Source organism: Falco cherrug, chromosome 16 (assembly GCF_023634085.1).
Source record: "Falco cherrug isolate bFalChe1 chromosome 16, bFalChe1.pri, whole genome shotgun sequence".
Taxonomy (NCBI): Eukaryota; Metazoa; Chordata; class Aves; order Falconiformes; family Falconidae; genus Falco; species Falco cherrug.
Window position 1 is genome coordinate 5221742 of NC_073712.1, and position 22685 is coordinate 5244426.

Below are 22685 nucleotides of genomic sequence, written 5' to 3' on the forward strand. Positions count from 1 at the left end.
TAATCTCATCCAGCCACCGGCACGCACACACACCCTTTTTTTTTTCTGCTATTTAGGTAAAACTGAGCCAACAATTTCTTCATTGTATAGCAGCACCCGCACTGCAGGCAGAAGCTGGCCTTGGATGTCCAACCCTTTTCCTTTGCGAGGGAGAGGAAGGCAGTAAGAGACGGTAAGGTTCTTTACAGCTCCTACCCCGTTAAGTTCTTAACAGCTGCAAGAAGAAATAAGGTTTTATAACAGTGTTGTGTTATTTTCAACCCTCAGTTGCTTCCGCAGTCAATCAGGTTAATCTAGCAACTACAAAGGGGTTGGGAGGAGGGAAAAATCTACTTTTCCCATATTACTTTTCCAAAGTACTATAGAGGAACCTGAACTCAGCTGGTGCTGTTTTATTTAGACTTTAAAAGCAAGGGCTAACAGCTTTAATTTTTTGCTCAGTGTTCGGTTGATTTTCTGGTTCTGTAGACACTTTAATAGCACTATAAATTGTCTGGTAAAGGAATTGTTAGAGACGGTGTCTGCCGTATTTGTTCCTCAGTGACGTGTAAATTGGCTTGTACTGCTGCCATGCGTTTCTAAAGATGAATGCTTCATAGCACGATGATAATAATAACAATTAGCATAGGATATAGCAAAGCGTTAATTGTGAATTAAAGTCCCGAACAGAGATGCCTGTGCAGATCAGTCCCTTCCTCGTGCTCCCTGTCTCTGAACAGCGCTCGGAGTGCCAGGGCCATTCCCGAGGCGAGGAAATGTTCTGTGCCTGCTCTTCTCTTCCTGCACTGCTAAAAGCCAGTCCTTGCCAAGTGCATTTGCCCAAGTGCACTGTGCACTTCTGCTGACAGCACAAAACTGCCGTGCCCCTGGTGAATCCTCTGCGTTATCCCTGGTGAATGCTAATTTGGGTTTAATTCCTTAATGGATCAACAGGGAAGGCAAACATAGAGACCAAAGGAAGGAGGACAAACGACAGGCAGGTTCCGAGCCCTACAGAGAATAACGGCAGGGGAAGAGAGGGGACAGAGAATGAAATGCTAGCTGTTACCCTGAACACAGCTGTCTTGCGCGGAAGCATAACGTAATTATTAAAGTGAAAGTTCCTTCCTTTTACGCAAGAGGAAGACCATGAGGAAATTAAGACGCTACTGTTGTGCCTCAGCTTACCTGTTTGCAGAGGTGAGAATCCACCTCCGCCTGCTGGGGCTGCAGGGAGGATTCAACAAGGTTCATTAAAATCTGCTGTAAGGATGCTGTCTTGTTGTAGACTCATTTAAAATATAAAGGCATGGTGAAAAATTAGACAGAGTCAGAATGGATGGGGTTTTCCCGGGATGATCTGTCTGGGTTTTCATATTGAGAATAGCATGCAGAGGGGAGAGAACAGCTCTGCTGAGATGCACAGCCTCCGTGAACGTACGTTACAGTTTGTGTGCTGTCTGGCTTAGGCATTTGGGGGAGGAATGATAAAAGTAACTGCAGTCTTGTCTTCTACGAATACAACCACCTTAGCTGAACCCTGCCACACAAATACTGAAATACAAACTGAAATGAAAAGCCATGAAATACCAGGGAGGAGCTACTTTGCTGGGTGGATCAGGAAAAATGTACCTGTGATAGAAATAATTACCTTTATTTCAGAGATCGGGAGATGGGCAGAGGGCAGCCAGCTGCAGAGCTGAATGCAACGCTAAATACTTAGATTTCGCTTTAGAGACTGAAGTGGAATATGGACAATCAGAGAAAAAGCTTGAAAGATCAAAGTAGGAAAAAATGTCTTTTTAAAATGATAATCAATTATTATTTTTTAACTCGCAGCAGGCAAAAGGCTACTTCAAGCCACCAAGGAAGGATGTGGGCTTATACTGCTGGTTTTACTGTCCTGCCTCACATTGGAGGTTTCCTTGGCTGGTTCATTAATCGAAAAGAAATACCTGTTTGGTATGAGAAGCTGAAAAAGCCTTCATGGTGTCCACCCCGCAAAATATTCCCTATTGCTTGGACTGTCCTGTACACCGGCATGGGGTAAGTTTTGCATATTACTCCCTCTCTCACCTTGCCATTTCTGACACTCAGAAGAGCAGTCGTTGCAAACTCTTTCATTTGCTTTTGGGATATCCCTCGTACCCGAACCTGCAGGGCACACCAGGTACGCTTATTCCTACCCGATGCAGTACAGCCCGAGCCATGCTCTGGGCCGAGTGCCTCAGATTCCCACTGCAGGCGATGCTTTTGGCCAGGGACACAGCCTGTGCTCAGCTTTGTAACCACGTACCAAAACCAGCCATGTCCTGGGGAGGTCGTACAAGCCACCCAGGTACGCGACAGATGCAACCGTCGTGCAAATGCGACTGTCCTGCAAATCCCTGTTGCAAAACAATCTCACATGAAAAGACTTTGTCTGTATTAGGGATTTACTCACTGCAAAACACTAATGTCTTTCCCTCTTCACAGCTATGCCTCCTACCTGATATGGAATGACCTGGGTGGCTGCAGCAGCAAAGCCCTCGTCCCGCTTGGCCTCTACGGGGCTCAGCTGGTCTTGAACTGGGCTTGGCCTCCCCTCTTCTTCAGCGCACATAACCTGAAGATGGTAACGTATCTGGCCATCCATTCATCTTGTTTGCTGGTGTCCCTGCCACAGGGGTTTTGGGGTTGCTTGGAGATTTTCTAACTAGCATTGTGCAATTGCAAAGAGAGCTGCAAGAAGAGCTTTTGCTCAGGTACACGCTGCACCTGGTCTAGACAATGGTATCAGTCCCTTCCACCCCTCACCCTGCTCTTGCCACGCAGATAGCCAGCCCCGCCAGCGCAGGGTGGGAGATCAGCGAGTCAATAGCCCAGCTGCTGCAGCTCCTAGTTAAGGATTTGGGGTTAGAGATAAGTCCCTCTGGGAGTCACACCCGGCGCCAGCAAGCAGCAAAGCTAGCATCCCTGGTGGGGGGTGTGGTGAGGGGCTTATCGAGCAAATACAACGCCCTGTGGATGGCAGAGCCCACAAGGAGGATATGCGGGAAGGTGAGGCACAGCTGAATGGGTGCTATATTCAAAAAGCACTTACCTCAGGTGCCAAGGCCCACAGGTGATGGAAGCACAGAGCAGGATATATGCTTCCATCCGAATTTTGTCACCCTGTGGATGAAAGGTACATTTACAAAGTTTGTGAAGTGATAATAGTCACCAATATTAAGACAAGCACGTTTGTGATCTGCCTGCATAGGCATCAGCAGCAGAAGGGGGCACTGATCGTCATAAACAGTGTATTAATGTGCAAAACTCAATAATGAACAAAAAAATATTAACGTTAGTCTTGGCTGCTGGCGTGATACATTCAGATCTCGCTGATTAGAGTTCGGAGCCACGGTCGTGGGGTTTAGGACCACTCAAGGTAACTTGTCAGTGCTAAACCTGCCCCGTTCCTATCCCATCTCACCACCTTTAGTAGGATGGTTTCTAGCTGTGTGTGGGGAAGACTGCTGCACGTTCCCAGGAGTGAGCTCCTGAGTCGTCTTCTCTCTGCTCCAGGCACTGATCGACATCCTGTGCTTGGACGTCCTGGCGATAGGCACGACGTGCTCCTGGTACCGCATTAACAAGATAGCAGCACTGCTGATGGTGCCTTACCTGGGCTGGCTGGCCATGGCGACCTGCCTCACAATCCGCATCTGGAAGGACAACCCTGAGCAAAAAGCAGGAAAGAGTGAATAAGAGCGGGACAGAAACGAAGGCATTTTGTGAAGCTAACCTATGCTGATGTGAACCAAGATCTGATGATTTGGGGGATTCGGTTTTGGGACAGGCATCAGAACATGCCTCCTGTTCCCACCTTCATCGCAGCTGTGTAAAGGAAAGGTTTGCATCACACACCCACGTGCTCCTTTAAAGTAACCGTCCATCCTTAACCTGGGAACCATTTTCTCCAGCACTGCTGAGGTTTGGGGGCTACAGCTGTATGGTGACCTTGATGCTATCAGGTCAAATTCCATTAGCCAAATTAGGATCTCATGACAGCAGCATAATTCAGAGTAGCAATCCTGGACACCCCTCGAAACTGTTATTACCATTCCCCCAGAGAGCAGAACTTGTTCACACATGTGGTAAGTCCCATCACCTCTTCTGGGACCAAACAAAAATGCCCTTCACTCATGCACACCAATTTTTAAGAACTTACTTGATTTTTTGCTATTTGTGCTGTAGCTTCATTTTCATGTATCACCTGGTTTGTGCTTTATACCATTAACTTTTTATCTGTCAGCTACTGAGCAAGCAGTAATCTGTCTTGTTCTGCTAGTGAAAGGAGACCGGGCACTTTGACTTCTATTTGTGGAGTATCACACTTCTTGAGTTTCATGCTCCAAGATAAAGCAGCAATGATTAGAATGCAAATGCTTTTCCCAAGAGGAAATTTCTCTTTTCCACTTCTGTGTGCTATTCCTCAGCAGAAAAGAAAAACTAACACAGTGCCTTTGAAGAAAACACTTAAAAATGTTTTCTTAAGTACAGAAACACAAGAGCCTTTGTAAAATTCAAGAGCTTGCTCACACTGCTTTGAAGGTTGTAATTACATGACTGGCAAAAAACCCCATGCCAGGTCTGTCAGGTGCAGTATGGGTAACTCATCCCAGACTCTTTTCATTCCTGAATATTATTAAGCAGATATTAAGTATTATTAAGTAGTTCCAGAGAAACGGGACCAAGCCATGACAGAACCAGACACAAGAGGTGCATGGATAGCCCCTGTCCATCCTTTTTTCTGGCCACTGCCTTAGATAGATCTGAACCTTAGATGCTGCTCTCCACAAAGAATACTTACTATTATTTTTAATCGATAGAAGCAATATATGTCAAGAAAAGTGGTAAGTGGATCTTCTTTCTGGCAGCTGACTGTCGATTAAGGTGCGTGGGTACACTTGCAAAGGTTGGGGGTAGGAGGGCTTAGCTGGGGTTGTAACATAAATTGCATTTGCTTTTGATAAAACCAAGCCACTTTTGTTTGGAGAATAAATAAATCCAAGTTATTCTTGTTTTACTGGTTTGGCACTTGGTTTCCCAAAAGCTCAAGGGACCTGCTCTGGAGTCCATGGCTTGTGCTCTGGCTCCAGAGGGCAGGGGATTTACAGCCAGACTCGTGCCTGGCTGCACGTTAGGAGTAAATGGGCTGCATGGGTTTTGAGCCTAAAGATCCCAGAGGTTCCTTCAGAGCAGAGACACGCTCGTTTGGGGATGCATCCCCATGACAGGCTCCTCCCTTATACCTCACCCACAGCTTCAAGGTAAGGAAGCTAATTCTTGGGTTTGGGGTCCCTCCTGAGTCACATCCAGCCCGGTTTTTAGAGATGCTGAATATTCTCAGGTCCAACTCACGTCAATGGCAGAGCTGGGTGCTCAGCGTGACTGAAAGCTGGGACCAGGAGAAACCAATACCAGTAGCTGAGAGCAGGTGAAATCTGTAGTGCTTTTCGAAAATTTGGTCATATATCTTGTGCTGTCATTTTGATCCCATTCATTATTTTTCCCTTCTAGCTACAGGACACCTTTATGCAGGACTGCTGCTGCAAGCATATTGCTATAATCTCCCGAGTAAAAGCTGCATAAGAACAGGCCATTGAATAGACGTGGCTGTAAGCAGGAGCAGGACTATAAAGCATGAGCACTGCAAGCAGCACTAGAAAAATCATAAGCTACTTTAACAAAAATAAAAAAATAAAAAAAAAATCCTATATATTTCAGGGCTTTATGTAACTGTATGTTACCACGGAGCTTATTTACAGCGGTGCCTCGTCTGTGTCTTCTAGAAAGCCACATGCTAAAGGACAGGAAGACATAAATTATTTCTTCCTAAAAAGAAGCTAATATCTGGGCTGCAGATTCAATTCAGTGGACTTAAGAATGATTTAGGGCACCTGAACATCATTACGCCTGTCCTTTCCAAGTCAGCACAGCAAAGCCACCAGGAACAGAGATGAGCAGAGCCACCTAGTGCAGCCAGGAGGGATGGAACAAGCCTTTACAGTGAGCTCTGCCTTTTGGAAAGGGGAAAAGTATTACTTCAATCACATTTAAGTTGGCAAGTGACTCTAGATCTGGTTCAAACCTGCAACGTTTTAATAACATGTCTAAATTAAAGATATGGATGCACATTTGCTCAGCTTTCGTAAATTAGTCGGCTTTCCCCTCCTTCCATTTTTTTTGTGTTCAGTTAAAGGAAAATCTGGTATTAAGAGTAATTTTTTGATCTTTTCATGTTTGCCCTCCCCATTTTCCCAACCGATGTGACTAGCTGACATGTTTTTGTCTACATTTCAGTTCCTCTTCCTTCCAGTCCACCTACAAGTGCACCAATAGCTTATCTTTGCTACTTGCATTTTCTTGCAGGCAGCAAAAACAGCAGATGATCCTACATATGATATACATAATAGCTTGAAATCAATTGACGAAGTTAAATTCTGCAAAGCACCCTCTTGTATTAATATTTAAAGCATCATTTAGTGTATTTGCTATTTAAACAGATACACTAAACCCCCTTGCGTAACAGTAACTTTAATGACGTTTCAAAGTCAGTCATCTAGAAAATGTATTAGTTATACTGTGCAGTGCAGACCAAAATCAGGCTCTGCCTTTGTGGAGCTGGAGGGGTCCTGGTTTCCCATCAGTGATGGCTAACGGGGCTTGTGCTCCCGGTCACACGATGGCTGGAAGAAGCACGTGGCCATGCAGCCCTTGCCTGGATCCATCCCCGAGTTGCAAAGGGAAGAGGAAAAAAAACCAAAGCAAAGAGATGCTAGAAATCCAAAGCTAAATTAGCTTGTGGAATGGATACCACGTCCCACCCAGCGTCATGAACATTCATAACCCACGACAGGACATGTCGCGGTCTACGTGATTCAAGCAGTGACTCAGACAAAGGCTGTGCATTCATGACAGCTTTCATGGGGTCGTGGCATTTAGAGAAGGGCCACCTCTCAGATCACCACGTCTGACTATGATCCCTCTCTTCAAACTTCAGCCAGTCTTTCCAGAAAGACCTATTTGAAATTAAACTGATCGTTACACTTGATCTTAGCCCAAAGGGCACATCCACGGCTGCTGCATACGCAATATTTGTGCATAAACAAAATCTCGCTGCCTTTCAGTCCGGTCTTTTCCTAAGCCTTGTCTCATTCAATAATTTACCAGCTGTTCCAGAAAACGCTTTGGCTTCAGCAGTAAGGAACTTTAATTGATTTGCTGATGTCTGGAGCTATGTTAAAATACAGTCTAATGCTAGAGAGGATTTGCTGCTGTGTGCATGTAAACTTCAGAGAGCCGAGTATGGGCCAGCAGCTAACCCCACAGCCCCGTCGTTAGCACGGGGTGGTGCAGAATATAAATTCTTGTGACTTTGAGCACCTGCGGCATGGCTGGGGCTGACCTTCCCCTTGAACTGCTCCCAGTAAAGCTGCAGCAGAAGCCCAGCAGGAAAGAGGTTGTGCTGCTTGGAGGTGTCATTAACTTCCAGTTGGGCTTTGAATTAATTGGACACTGCCAACAAAACAGACTCTTTCCCAGCTCTACAGCAACATGGTGATGGGTGTGTGAAGCTTGGGGATCAGGAGCCAGGGAGGCCCAGGCTGTAGCTGTGAAGATAAGGCAGACAAGGAGGTGAGAGCATCGCTTATCTCTGCTGGTACCACAGCTGGCTTCGGGTCTGGTGGAGTGCCTTCCATGGGGAGCCACCACCCTGCCCAGAGGGACGCGAGCACTGGCCAGGTCGAGCCCATGGGACGCCGCAGTGTCTGCACCAGTGTTTCCTGCCCCTTCTTTTAAATCTTGGCAGCATGGTCCTGCAGCAGGAGGAGAGGGACAGGTGAGAACCCACAGGGGCCAAGAAAAGGAAAGCTGCCTCTGCACATCACTGTCAGTGTGTTTATTTATTTATCACGTAACGGTAGTTACAACTGGAAAAAGCAGGAGGGGGATTGCTGCCAGACAATGTATCTAGGGAGATGTTTTGTTAGTGCCACCAGCTGTCCCTTTGGAATAGAGAGCACGTCTGAGCCATGACTCACACAGCCAGTGTCTTATTTCACTCTTGCATCTATCCAAAAAATGTTCCTTTAGCCCGAGAATGCAGTAAAAGCCTCCTTTTCCTGGCAAGCACTGTCGCAGCCAGGTCTCTTCTACTGCCCCTGTGTGATGAGGAGAGGAAACCAACCATTTTAACTTCAGGAAAGTAACTCCTGCGACAATTAGAGGAACAGCAGACAACCTGCCTGGGAGACAGGTGAAGGCAATACGGTACTCTCTCTGTGAGATACCGATTTAGGATGGGGTGAAAAAGTCATCATATTGTTCAGAGATGCCTCTAAAGTCAGCAGAGAAACTATTCCGGACTCGGATGGATGCAGGATCACATCTTAATATCGAATACTTCAGCAAAGCTAGAAAGCTGCTCCCAGAACAGGTTGTCAGCCCAGCCTTGCCTTGCTAGCAGCCGCCTTCGCTGGCGGTGCTCCCACGCAGACAGCTCTTCAAATCTTACTGCGACTCGGCGTCCCCGAGGACTGCTCTTCCCCATCACTTCACCGAGGTCTGCTCAGGCGTTCTGCCCTCCATACCCTGACACAGTGAGGCCAGATCTTTTAAAACAGAGACAGACAGACCGCCAGATGTTGCAGGACACATCTGCCACAGGATGGAGAACAGGCTCAGGGCAGGACACCACAGCTTGGGCTTGCACCACTGAGATGGCGTTGGCTCAATGGCCGATCCTGTGGCTGCAGTGCAGGGCTGTGGTCACCTCGGAGGTTTCCCCACACACGAGGTGCAGCTGCTGAAGAATTTTACCTACGAGGGAAAAGTCTGCAGCTACCGGCTGCGTCCAGCCTGCTGGGTGCGGGGAGACGCCACGAGGTGCTGCTGGAAGGTTTGGCTCTTGCCATGGGGGAGCGAACAAGAAGAGACAACGGACTGAGTCACATTCTCCCTGCGCAAGACCCAACGTGCGTGGGGACCTCTTGTGCCCCATCAGCAGCTGAACAGCGATTCCAGCGTGCAGGGCACTCCGAGCAGCATGAAATTCAGAGTCAACTAAATAAGCCATTCAATCAGTGGGGAGAGGGGAACCTCGATAAAAACGCTGGTTGGCAAGTGCAATGACTTCAGTTAACCTAAGTGCCACTGGAAGGTCCTCACAAGAGGCTAACCGCATCCCTGGCACCTCTCAGCACCCGTGTCCCAGCTCCTTCTCTGAACTAGCTGACGGAAAAAAAATTTCCGTCACTGGCTTCAGTCATCAGGCCCACGCACCAAGCTCTTGTACACACGTGCGCACCTCGGGGGAAACTCGGGTCACTAAAAACCAACCAAACAAAACTGATCAAAGCTTTCATTCCTATGGCTCTAACGCAAAATGTCAGATTGACAGCGACTCGGTGGTGTCCTTTTATATTTTTGGCACAGGCAGATGCTGCGACAGGGTGGATCATGACTATTTAGTGCACTGCCCTAGATGGAGCGGCGAAGCAGCTGGGGAAGGGCTGGATTGAGGTAGAGTCTCAGTGCCACATTCCCGAGATTAGATTAGAGCTCAGCCCTGAACCCTGCAGAGGGGCCAGGCCAGTGAAAGCTAAAGGCTGCAAGAAGGATGGGACCCTAGCCATCAAGAGCTTCCAAAAATAAAGAAAAGTGGGTCAGAGGGACTGAAATGCTTCTTTTAAGTATAAGGGTAAGAAGGAAACAAGCTGTCACTCATTAAGAGAGGATTCCCATCCCCAAAAATACTGGCTGAAATGTCAAAGGTGAGAGTAATTGGACAGGGGACTTGGAATTTGAGCACAGTTGCCATGCGAGAGGAAAAACACTACACCTGCCCTCCAGGAAAAGTATTTTGAGCTTAAAGATAAATAAAATTCTGCATCATGAAAATGAAAGATCCGTGTTCCATGGATAGGATGTCTTGGAACTTGTCAAATCCTTGATTCCGCTGTTGTCACAATACTCTCCATGCCAGCAGTGTCAGTCATCAAATAAACAACTTCTCATCGCTAGCAAACAGTGTGGGAGTAAAGTGGGGGGTGGGATGCTCTGTCCCCAGAACAACTGCATTTCAGTGATGTTACTAATGAAAAGCTACAAAAGATACTGTAGCACAGAAAGGCAGGCTGCTGTTAACAAGGGGGCTTGAGAGTAGCCAGAATGAATTATCTATGATAACATATTATTTATTGCCTATGATAATAAATTATCTGCCCCATGGCAAAAATTTATTTCACTTTGTGATAATGCAGACCCCTCTAGAGTCTCTAAAGAGCTGACTACAACAACATCACAAAGACTGAGTTTGGCCTGAAAGCAGGTATTCACACCTATTTGATTTCTATGGAATGTGGTTTATCCTCCCCAAACTAGGAGCAGGCTTTCCACTAAGTACAGACTGAGCACTCAATCAAATCTAGCTTAGTATTTCATATTTATCCAAATCTTGATGATGCGGGGTTGTGAACTAAGTGCAGAACCCAAGATACTGGAGATTTGATTTCCAATATGCGTTGGCTAAAACATGAGTTCTGCACAGCTACACATTTTCCATTTACTTTCGCCCTCATCGCATAGCAGGATTAGTCTCCAAGAAAAATCATACTCAGGTTTTCATTAGGCTTGGCTCACATGGGATTTACACAGACTTTACATCATTTAAATTCAGTGAGCAACTGGAAGAATTTCACATAATCCTGAAAGAAAAAAGGAAAAGAGAACTCCCCCAGCCCAAACATATAAAACTCTAAAAAGAGCTCATGTGAAAGCTACATTACCCCCGAGTATCCTTCTGAGATAGCAGAGCCTCTTTCAGAAATCTGGTTGATACAGTGCCGAGCAAACCAAACATCCCAAACTTGTGTCAATAAAATCTTTATAGTCCTTCTCACTTCTCTTTGTATGAAAGACTCCACACCCACACTAGTCCAGGCAAACCCCAATAAGTACCTTAGCAGAATGCCTCCAGTAGCCTGTCCTCAGCACGCTGCTGACACCTGTCCCAGTTATAACCAGCATAACCACACACTTCACTTCTCATCATACCTCCACCACGGGCTCTCATCTGCCTGATTATTTGGCTCCAGCACAATCACTCATTCAACATCTGCATCCTCTGCAGTGGCAAAGATGAAAGAAACTAAGAAATACGGCAAGAATCACTAAGCCCAGCAGTTTTCAACTGGTTACCCTTACCTAGCCATGTTACCGCTCCTGGTATGCTGGGCATCTTTCAAATGTTCAGGCAACAGTGAAAAAAAGAAGAAAAAAAAAAAACAAAAACAGAACAACAGGTAGATGCTCAGTACGTGCACTCGGAATTGCCCTGCACCAGAAACAGTGTCCCACTGTGAATTATACAGCTGACTTTAAAATATGTGGGAGCAGGTTCTGGCTTGCCTTTACACCAGTACACTCTGTCAGCAACTTCAACAAGCAAGATTTCACCCTGTTCAGCTCCCGTTTTGTGTCCCTGCACGGATGAGCAGGGTGGAAGGAAAGGCAGGTCTCCTGCTCCTCCGAGCACTCCTGCTGGCATGCAACATGAGGCCAAATCCACCAACAATGGGGATTTCTCAGCAAACCAAATGGGGATTATCCCTTTCCCCCCTTGCCCAAGCCAAAACAATGGTCCTTCAAGGTCAGCAATGTAATAAACTGGCAAAAGAAGATAAATGGAAAAGCTGCCAGCTCTGCATCTTGCCAGCTGTCACACTAATGGATAAATAGGTACTATGCTTCCAAGATTTTCCATCTATCGCTTAACCCGCCCACAGTGAAGTTGTCAGTTTTAAATTAAAAGGGGAGCAAGAGGGACTGTTAAAAAGACCTAGAGAAAGCAAGGGAAGGAGGCGACATCTGAGAGCCCTGGGTCATCCTACCCCATCCAGCCTCTATCATTGCTGCTTTGTTCCGTATTTAGCTCCTGACAACTGTGCCTAGTGCAGGAACTCCCAGCTCTGTTTTTCCCTCCTCCCTCTGCTGTCTCCTCTCCCCGAGAGCTCTCAGAAATCGCTCTTTCTTTTTCCCAGTGGCCATAACTTAATACTCCCATACTCAAGAAGATGGCAGAAAAGCAGGAGGAGCCCAGCAACACCCAGAATGGAGAGCCTGACAATGCAGAAGAAGGCGAGGAAAAAAAGAAGAAGAAGTTGAAGCGGGAAGACCTGCCGCCATTTGAAATTGTGACAGGGTAAGAGGTTGGGATATAAATACGAGGGTGCAAGAGAGTGAAGTGGGGATGTTCAAAGGTCTCTGTCTCAGCTCTTATGTTGGGTAATCAAAGACGGCATCTTCAGCCAGTGCACTTCTGAATATTTTTAAATGGTGTAAGTACGGATTTTGTTATTGTGGAGTTTTGTTAGAAGTTTCAATGAGCTTTACGGAGGATGGATTCACACCAGCCAGGCAGAAAAATCTTTGTTTTATACAAGCAGGTCTGTTTCTTTAGTGTTGACTGATTCCCTTACAGTGGGAGCAGTCCCACTGACTGCAAAGGGATCACTTGCCTGATGATATCGGGATGGTAGGTACTGGCCCTTGATGAGCGCTGAATATTGATTTCTTGGGATGATCAATGGCTCTTGTCTGAAAGTTTCTCTGTCTGTGGATTAGGAAAAAATACTCCTGCTATGGCTGATTTGCTTTATGGACCTAAGGGACAGATTTTTCAAGAGAGCTAAAATTCCACATTTTCAAGCACTCCACACCCACAGCTGGAGCCTGACTTTCAAAAAAGCCTAACTCACAGAAAGGCACCAAAACAACAGGCAGTTTTCAAGACAGCAAAGCAGCAAGCAGCTCCTTTCTTCCAGCGAGTCTGGCCTTTGCAAAAGGCAGATGTAACAGAGATCTACTAGGAAGGTGAACTGTCAGGCGTAACTGACAGCTGCAACTAGGAAAAAACCTCTGTAATCTCCTATCTCTACACATTTCAAAATGTTTGTTGTAGTAGTAGTAGTAGCAGCAAGATGCCCTGTGTCATGCTTCCCTCTGGTCTCCCTTAGCAGCCACCGAGGCAGTGTTCCCAGTGTGTAAACCAAAACTACGGTTTCTTCCAGCTGCTCAAATGTAAAGCTCAGGCCACACACCCTAAAATCCCACTTGGAATCCATCTGCCTGTGACACGGTCACTGGGAAGAAAGATTCTGGAAATACAATTTGGCTGGCATTTCTGAAAACAGTGCATGAGGCAGGACAGCACCTACGTCTGATCTCACACAATTGGGTTACATTCCTGTGCAGGGGTGAAAAAAAAAAACATTTTCTCCTTAAAACGTGTCTGCTCTGAAAAAAATAACTTCTTGAGGAGGGGGCTGTTCTCAGCCTTTGGTCTCTGTCATACACAAACATGGAAATAATACACGTCTGCTAAAGCAGTGACTTTTAAGAAATCAAGAAATTAATTGATTTCTTGATTAAGAAATCAAGACATTAAAAAATTAAGAAATCTTTTTAAGAAAAGCACATCCCTCTGCTAGGAAGGGAGCTAAGACACCAAAAATTGTTTATACAAGCCACTGGACCAATGACACATACGGTGACAATTTCTAGACAATTAAGATGTACTAAAATGAATCTCCATGAAGAAGTTAGATTTTTCAGCCTTGCAGCACTCAACTTTGCAATTAGAAATGCTAAGGAATTGGGCAGTACCTTCAAACTTCCTTGCTAAGCCAAACACAACCTGGATAGGAATTGGTATGCTAATCATGGATGAAAAATAATTTCTTAGTGTCATCCTGCAATTAAATTATTTGCTGAAATTACATGGGCATTGCAGAATTTGACAGGACTTTCCGCTCCGGAAAGGCAACAACAAGAACACGAGGGAAGACGTGCTTACAGAAAGGAGTAAAACCGGGAAAAGTTAACCTGCTGAGATTCAGGAGTGAGCTGCACAGCTGGAACTGCACCAGGGCAGAGGGACTAAAGTAAGAGCAGCAAGTGATGCAAGGAAGCCTCGGGTAACGCTTTTGCGGGGACAAGTTAATGTCTGTGATATGGCATCTACATATGTTAAGTTGGTACCAGCTGGTTTTCACGTTCTATACCCCGATTCCAAGCAAGACAAGAGTTCTAAGGTTTTGAAATGAAAGTACTCAGACACCTGATGAGAGATGACAGAGCTGCTGGTATGCGAGTATACCACCCCCATCACAATATTATTTGGAAAACGCTTATAAATATCTGGTGAATTCCTGTAGGAACTGGGACCAAGTCTCCTCTGATTATTAGTTTATTACTAATACGCTGGCTAAGGTGAGAATGAGGAAGTAAAGCAGAAATCCTAAAGGACCCTGAAAGAGGTACAGAAAAATCCAGCAATTTTTACTTTCATTAAGTACGCTGTGAGTTTAGACTGTGCCTTGACCTACTATGATCCCTGTTAGAATTTTTCTAATTATTTACAAATTTTCAGCCAATAAAGTCAGTTATGTGAATTATGAGAAAACACATAACTGCAACTGTGGAAGCACTTAAATCCAATTACATTGCATTTCAGTTTTAGCCCTTGGATTAGGGGCATCTTATGACACAGCCAAGTTTTCAAGCTGTTCCTTATAGCTCTGGGGAGTCTGGCTTACAAGAAAAATACTGGGAATGTAATTACTCTGTTTAAGAATATTAACCCCTTTTTTTGTCAACATTTGGCTCACAATCCTGGATAAATATAAGCCCCATCTGTGTACATTTCATGACAATTAAGCAGACACATTTATTTACACTTTCCCCAGAGTGTAAATGAGGCTCCTTCTGGCAGTGACAAATCCTTGGTTCCTGTTACAGTTGATCGTTACAGGCTTTCTATAATCAATGAGCCCAGCATGCGTTTATCTGTGAATAGCTGTCAAAGAGCAAGTCAAAGGACAGTGTTTTATCACTTTAAACCACCTAAGACCATAGTAAATTAGTCACTGAACAAATATTGAAATCTAAAGATTATGTCCTACTTGTTTACAGCATCTTTTAGATAATCCTGTAGTTTTATTCTCTCATTAGAAGTTCTCACTCTCTTCTCCTACCTGACATGCAATACTGCCAGTGTCACACTGGGCAGCTGCTCTGTTCCTCCAGCCTACCCTATTTCAGCAAAACCTTCTGCTCAGTCCAGTACCATTCTTACAGATTGAGGTTTCTGTCTCAAAGTTTCTATCTTTTTCATCTCCATGTGACCTAATGGATGACAAAACACTTTGCTCCCCAGGGTAAGCCCTTCGATAAATTAGGTTTGAGGCATTTAGAAAATCCCTACAGATCACCCTTTAACGATGACCTTCAGAGAAGGAGGAGGATGAGGATTTCAACTTTCACCTTCCCCATACACCGTGAGCTATGCGACCACCTGCATCCTATTGCGGGAACAGGTGATTATTAAGAATATTATGACAGTTCAGTGCCTGTAAACAATTTTTAAACTTTCTATATACATAAAACTTATCTGCAAGTCTTACAATGACTGTAATGCCTTCACTGGAGAGGGAAATAGCAAGCCAACTTCACTAACTGCAACGAAAAAACAACAACAGAAAAGTAATTAGCCTAGTCACTGAAATATCTGATATTTGCATATTTTAATAGATTGCAAAGTCACAGGCAAGATGACACAATTTTTATGTTTAGAAGTTACAGCAGTAAAGCTTCCACTACAAGAAAATACAAGAACAGAACTCACATCTCCTAGGCACATTTTGTTTGCATTATCTCTCCTTAATGTTGGAACAAAAATAAAGGGTAAAATAGAGATAATATTAACATTTGTACACCACCTGTCATTCAAACATGGGAAAATGGGCTTGCCAAGAATTAGTCATTTACTCAGAAACAGTCTATTCAAAGCTAAACTTGAGTTTCCAAAGAAGTTGGCTTAATGACACAGCTGTTTCAGGGATGTATTTTGATGCTCAATTGTTTGCAAAGAGTTTTAATCTACCCAAATAAACCATACAATTTTGATACTTCACTTCGCAATAAGTTATGAGGGTCATCTGCCAATCACGCTGTAATTCAAAAGGTGAAATTATGCAGCATACGGCAATTAAATATATATGCACCCTTAAGGTACACGTGGTTTGTTCTTGCCCACTCTCTCCCCGCTGAACCACTTGCTACAGGGCTTTCCAGTTACTTGCAGGACCAGAGAGACCTTCCCCAGGTCCCCACTGCTGGGAAGTCACATAGCAAGGACTCAGCTAAGCCTTCACACTTGTGCCGAAGCGTCCTCCCTGCTCTGGTTTACATGGGATTAAGCAGATTCTTGCTAACTAGCACACACAGCCCATTGCTTGCCTGTGTATCCACGATCAGCCAATTTTCCAAGCTCTCAGCCAGCTACTTACAGACTTGGGAAATGCCCTTAGCTTTGTTTACATTCTTTACCTGAAACTTATTAAGCTGATGGATATGCCATGTTGCTAGGAGGATAGATTTAGGTGAACATCCCAGATAATCTTAGACGCTGAGATGATAAGCAATAAAACCCATCTAGAAGGCCTGTCTAAATAACCTCTGAGTCAAAGCATCCTGGAACAGATTGCTGCTGTTTAAACAGTTCATCAAAACATAACAGACTCAATCCCACCACTGATGTAACCACTCTGCGGTCAGGAGAGTTAAATCAGGAATGAACTTCCATGTGACTCTGATGTGCCACGTTTAAATATATGATGTTATTTTAAAACAACTTATTGTAGCCTTACAAACTTAGCTCTGAAACGAGGCAACGGGTGGCTTATGTCAGACCCAACGTAGCTGGACTTCAGAGAAATTGTTAATTAAAGAATCATTAAATCATTAGCAAAGAACCATTCATTATCTAGGATATAAAGCAGGAAAATCGCTGTTCTCAGAAGCATGTGAAATTTTTTGTCTCAAAGAACAAGAGAAAGGAGTTCAGGGAATAAGCGGCACCGTGCTAAATTAGAATCTGATAATGCTCTTTAATAAAATCAGTGAAAGCCTTACAATTAATCTCAAATAAAATAAGACTCGCTCTAGCAAAACTTTAAGTCATCTACTGTAAAGGAACAGCAGTCAAAATGCTAAGAAAAGGAAGCTGAAATAGTCTTTCCAGGTAGTTTAGAAATTGTGCAAGCCAGTGCAAGTTTCCCTTACCTAGGCTTGTGCTAACTCTCAATGCAAACTAGGGAACCACAGACCAAATCATACCCAAACACCATGAATCATTTGCTCATTAATCAAAATAAAAGTCTGCATCCACACTACTGCTTCTCATCCCTCATTAATACACCGCAAGCTAAAACATTAATAGCATGGAAGGCTCCCAAACGGGCTTTTCTGTTGTTTAAATCCCTTCTTGTGCAGATCCCATCTATGTAGAATGGAACAATACAAGGCTTTAATTATATCGTTTAAGAAGCGGCTCAACACCTGCTTCTAGTAAAATTTCTACAGCTGAACTAGCACTCTCAACTTCCACTGTCACGGATCAATGATATGTGAAAAGAATTACGGTGGTCCTTGACTGACAGCAACAGTAGATATTCCCAGGGCAGATGCAATTCTGTGAACAAAATTGTTTTGACTCATACATCTTGTTGCATTTAGAAGACTAATGAACTTCCTCTCGCAGTACAAAGTACAACTGTGCCAACCCAACCACATCAACTCTCACACCACTTGGCTGGTACAGTACACTGATATTCCAAGTGAAGTCGTTCATCTGTAAAATCACGCGCTGGGAAATCCAAAACAGAAGTGGGAACTGTAACTCCAGTCCTTTTACTGCCAATCTGTGTAGCAGGCCCAAATGCACCCCAGATACTACAGCAGTATCATAAAAAATTAAATAGAGAGGGTGTTCTTTTGTTTTCGCTTTCTCAAAAGCCAGAAGTGCCACAGGACTTTGGCAGCAAGAAAATTCCTGGCTGCATGAAGTATGGAATACACGTACCAGAGAGGAATTTCTGAAACTTTGTAAGTAGAATTAAACATTCAAATGTTTAAATACAATTTTCCATAAAATAACACAGCTAAAGCAGCCTGATGATCACTGTAATTTACTCCGAGTTACGTATCTAGACAGCACACCATTTCCAATTTGTTTCTAAGCAAAAAGCCATTTGCTTACAGAACATAACGTATTTGCAGCCAGGTATTTCATGCAGAACTCTTAAATGCCTATTTCCTGGTCTTTCTGCTCACATTCCCATTCCAATCCCTCCAATTTGTACAGAATATCATGCTGTTTGGGGCTTTTCTTGCAGACTTAGCAAAGCCTTACCCTTTGCACTTCCACTAATTTTAAAAAACATCAGATCCAGCTCTTCATCAACAGTCCCTGCCCCCGACCTGCAAGCATCCCACACTTCCAGTGTCCCATACTAGCATTTCCCACTAGTGATCTGACAGCACCTTCATTCGTAGTTCCCACATTACTACACAAGCATAATAAACTGATCTTGATTCTTTTCACTCTTTCCCATACTGTTCACTTCCACCACCTCCGGAGACATCTTGTGAGATGTTGCATCACAAATTGTTCTTTCCTTTCAGCAGAACGATGCTTTGCCACTTACTTCTGCAGCCTCTTTGCTCTCCCCAATTAAATTTTCCAAGAGTCTGAGAATCTCTCCTGACCTTTGCTCAGTGTACCCCCTGGAGAGGCCTGACATTACAATCCGACTATAGATGAGACAGGGATGAATAAGACACTTACTGTTTTACAAAGATTCATTACTGCCTCACTGGGAATATCAAGGTTATAGGTCCACCTAAAGCTCAGATGAGAGGAGTACAACATGCCAGAAGATTACGAGTGTGTAATAAATGAAATACTGTCCTACTGCTGTTCATTATTTCACTTTGACTGCTTTGTGCAGTCTTCACTCCTGTCCTTTGTAGCACTTCATGGGTCACAAGGCATGATGTCAGCAGTATCTTTTTCATCGTTCCACCTAACATCCTTCAAGTACTAGTCCTTGTACTGATGTACTCCACAGTTAGATGCTAAAGGGGCAATCAGGAAAGCCTGGTACTCCTAAGAAAGGAGCAGGTACTATGAGACAACACAGCTTTCCTTTTTGACCTCTTCACTCAACAATGCGTAAAAGCTATACATGGTATTTTAAGGGACTGCTATTAATTTCCCTAAATAACAGCAGACTACCTTGTCTGGGTGAAAAGAGGACTGCAAACACATTACTCACTGTGATGATTCACTTTGGATTATGCTTCTATAGAAACCCAGAATGGAAGAAGTGCGATACAATTTTTTTTAAAAAATATCTGAAGTTTATCAGTAGTATCTATGAGACAGCTATCAAACTTCAGTAGGAAATACACTTTTTCATAGCAAAGTTAGATTTGATCTCAGGTATTTTATTAAACTAAAATCACAACATAATCCTACTGAATATTTGTATTCAACTGATACTGGAAGAGTAAAACTAGAACACGTGAAAACTGCAACTAGACAGTCACGCTTGCCTCTACTCAGAGGAAATCCAGACTGCAAAAGCACTGGGGGTAAAACATTAGTTAGCGATGCTAGACATCATCCTAACAATTTAGGGCAACAGGTCCTGCAGATTAATATTGCACCACCACCCTGAGAGAACTATGTTAATGGCCTAGAAAACAGAACAGTTCAGGCTATAGGTGCATTAAGACTGGGAAAATGCCAGGTGCTGTCCCTCCTTAACAACAGCAAGTATCATAGTCTCAACAAATACGTTTCAGAAGCAAGCTCCTCTTCAAATACCTCAATGCCAATACCTGAAATTCCCAGTACAAGTTTGTTAAAATGAAGTGAAAAAGACTAGGTAGTAAGAACGGGCCTGTAAGCCTCACTACACAGCAAAACTAGCTGAGTAACTTAGAATTTTTAATGTATTCTTATCCTTCTGTTAAAAGGCATCTCCTTTTAATACATGGAGAAATGCAGCCTTCGTAGATGCAACGATGTCCAAGATCACACGCAGGAACTAAACAAATGCTATAACCCTTTATTGTCAGCCTCTGAGATGCTTCTCTCCTCTCCACTTTCTATAGGGAGCGCCTCCCAGCCATGTTTTTCAAATTCCAGTTCAGGAATGTGGAATACAGCTCAGGCAGGAACAAAACCTTCCTGTGTTATGTTGTCGAGACCCAAGGCAAAGAGTCAGTGACTTCTCGGGGTTACCTGGAAGATGAGCACGCTGCCGCCCATGCAGAAATGGCTTTCTTTAACACAATTTTACCAAAGTTTGAATCAAGCCTCCGCTACAACATCACTTGGTACGTCTCCTCCAGTCCCTGTGTGACCTGTGCTGATCGGATAACCGAGACCCTAAAGAAGAACAAGAACCTGCATCTGACAATCATGGTAGGGCGCCTCTTCATGTGGGAAGAGCCAGAAATGCAGGCTGCCCTGAAAAAAATGAAGTCAGTTGGCTGCAAGCTGAGGATTATGAAGCCTCAAGACTTTGAGTATGTCTGGCAGAACTTTGTGGAACAGGAGGAAGGAGAGGAAGCAAAGGCTTTCGTGCCATGGGAGGACATTCAAGAGAACTTCCAGTATTACGAGGAAAAGCTGGCCGAGATTTTACACTGAAGCTCACGTGAGTGAGGATTTCCACTTGGTCACGTACCTCCTTGTACTAGTATTACAGACTCCTCTTTTTTTTCCTCAGGTTCTTAAAGATGTAACCCAGAGCCAACTTCAGTTATTGTTACACTCCTATGTACCTGGCAGGGTTTGCCTGTACCCAAATACAGACAATAACCCCTGGCAGTAACTTACCCTTTAAGGGTAATAACGCTACAGTGGGCTCCTCCACAGCAAACACATTAAGGGATTTAGAGTTGGGGGTTTTTTCTCCTCTAAGTAAACATCTCCAGGAATAAATAATAAAATGGTAGCAGGGTCACTAGGTGCAACAATCATTGCTCCCCACATGCATGGTTATTTGTAACACACACGGAAACAGTGAGAGGAAGGTGGAGAAAAGGGGATTCCCCCACCCCACAAAGTCTAGCCCTCTAGAAAAAAAAACCAAAACAACCAACCACTAAAGGAAATCAGTTATCATTGCAGAATTTCCTTTTTGATTTTTTAAGGAGTACAAAAGTCACCTATTTAAGCCATAAAACATGAAAGCATTTAAAGGTTCTAACACATCTCTCTTTTACCTCCCCCAGGACCAATTCAGAAAAGATTATGAAGAGAGATGCAACAGACTTGGACATCTAGGACACTCCCACTTTCCAAGCTTTGATTCCAGCAGGATGGAGTACCAACTTCTGGAACCAGGCCCTGATGGACTACAAATACACGTACAAAACAGATCTTTGGTGATTGGGAATTTTTTTGGTTTGTTTTATTCCTCCCCCTACGCTGGCCCCCACCCCAAACAAACCCATGCTGCCTCTGCCGATACGAAAAAAAGAAAGCAACGTACGGTGTGGTTAAAGTCTTGAACGAAATGGATTGCAGTGGACCTACAGGAAGACTGTAGGCCTCAAGTACTGGGATGCCTCTATCAGACAATACCTTAGAACCAAGCTGGCAATTAGATAAATGCATTTAGAAAGTACATTCTTCATAAATATTAAGAAGAGAGGGATTTAAGATAAGAAAAAAAAAAAAAAGTCTTCTTCTTCTTGTCGTCCTCAGAGCTGTGAATTAAACTAGGGGTAACTGGTCTATGCCGAATTATGACAGAGCCCCAAGTACTTGATTTCAAACACATCAAATACCTTCTTCCCTTGTTCAATGATGTTTGTGATAATAAAATTGGGAAAGGCAAAGTGAAATAAAATTGGAAGTCACTGCAAAAGCTCAAGCACTGTTTACTCTTTCCCCTCTACTTGCAAGAGGTCCTAAATTTAATCTGACAAGTGAGACATCCTGGGACAGCCATATATGAAATATTTCCTAGGCAAAGCGCAGCATAACGAGAAGAGAGAATTACTACATGCCAAAAAAATTTCAAGAGTACATACAAGCGTGGGAGACACGAAAATATGGGCCTATCACTTTCCACCTAAAACTAGGCACAGACCAAGTAAGGGGTCATGGGGGACACACACTGGCTAAGAAACTGAGTCAGATAGGGTTTGTTCTTCCTTGGTTTCTCCTGGACCTGACGGAGAAACCCCAGAGGCCATGAAGAAGGTCAGAGGGCTGGAGCACCTCTCCTATAAGGACGGGCTGAGAGTTGGGGTTGTTCAGCTTGGAGAAGGCTCCAGGAAACCTTTACCAGCCTTCCAGTGCTTAAATGGGGCTTGTAAGAAAGATGGGGATACACTTTTTAATAGGGCCTGAAGTGTTAAGACAAGGGGTAACTGTTTTAAACTGAAAGAGGGTAGATTTAGGTTAGATACTTTATCGTGAGGGTGGCGAGGCACTGGGAACAGGTCACCCATAGAAGCTGTGGGTGCCCCATCCCTGGAAGCATTCAAGGTCAAGCTGGATGGGGCTTGGAGAAACATGGTCTAGTGAAAGATGTCCCTGCCCGTGGCAGGGGGTGGGAACTACGTATCTTTAAGGTCCCTTTCAACCCGATCTGTGGTGATCCTATGATTCTCCTGCACTGTCACAAGCTGGAAGGATGCTAGACGCAGACATGTAAAACTGCTGACTGCACCCATCTCTTACCTCAGTCAACTGCACTACACTCTTGGCATAAATTTTCAAGGCTGAAAAAACGTGCAGCAGTAAGAACACC

General features: G+C 44.2%; 1 protein-coding gene and 1 long non-coding RNA gene across 2 annotated transcripts; one reads left to right on the top strand and one right to left on the bottom strand.

The window, feature by feature from the left end:
• Positions 1-14: 14 nt before the first annotated feature.
• On the top strand, positions 15-21336 carry APOBEC2 (apolipoprotein B mRNA editing enzyme catalytic subunit 2). Its single transcript, XM_005447044.4, is given in 6 exon segments — positions 15-172; positions 1819-2025; positions 2455-2593; positions 12048-12208; positions 20029-20576; positions 21157-21336. Coding segments are annotated over 4 exon segments (1014 nt in total). The 5' UTR covers positions 15-172; positions 1819-1852; the 3' UTR covers positions 20570-20576; positions 21157-21336.
• Positions 2543-3519, bottom strand: LOC114018048 (uncharacterized). The gene is made up of 2 exons (XR_003563451.2): positions 3062-3519; positions 2543-2700 (listed from the first exon to the last, which is right to left on the bottom strand). It is a non-coding gene; the product is annotated as an uncharacterized LOC114018048 (long non-coding RNA).
• Positions 21337-22685: the final 1349 nt, after the last annotated feature.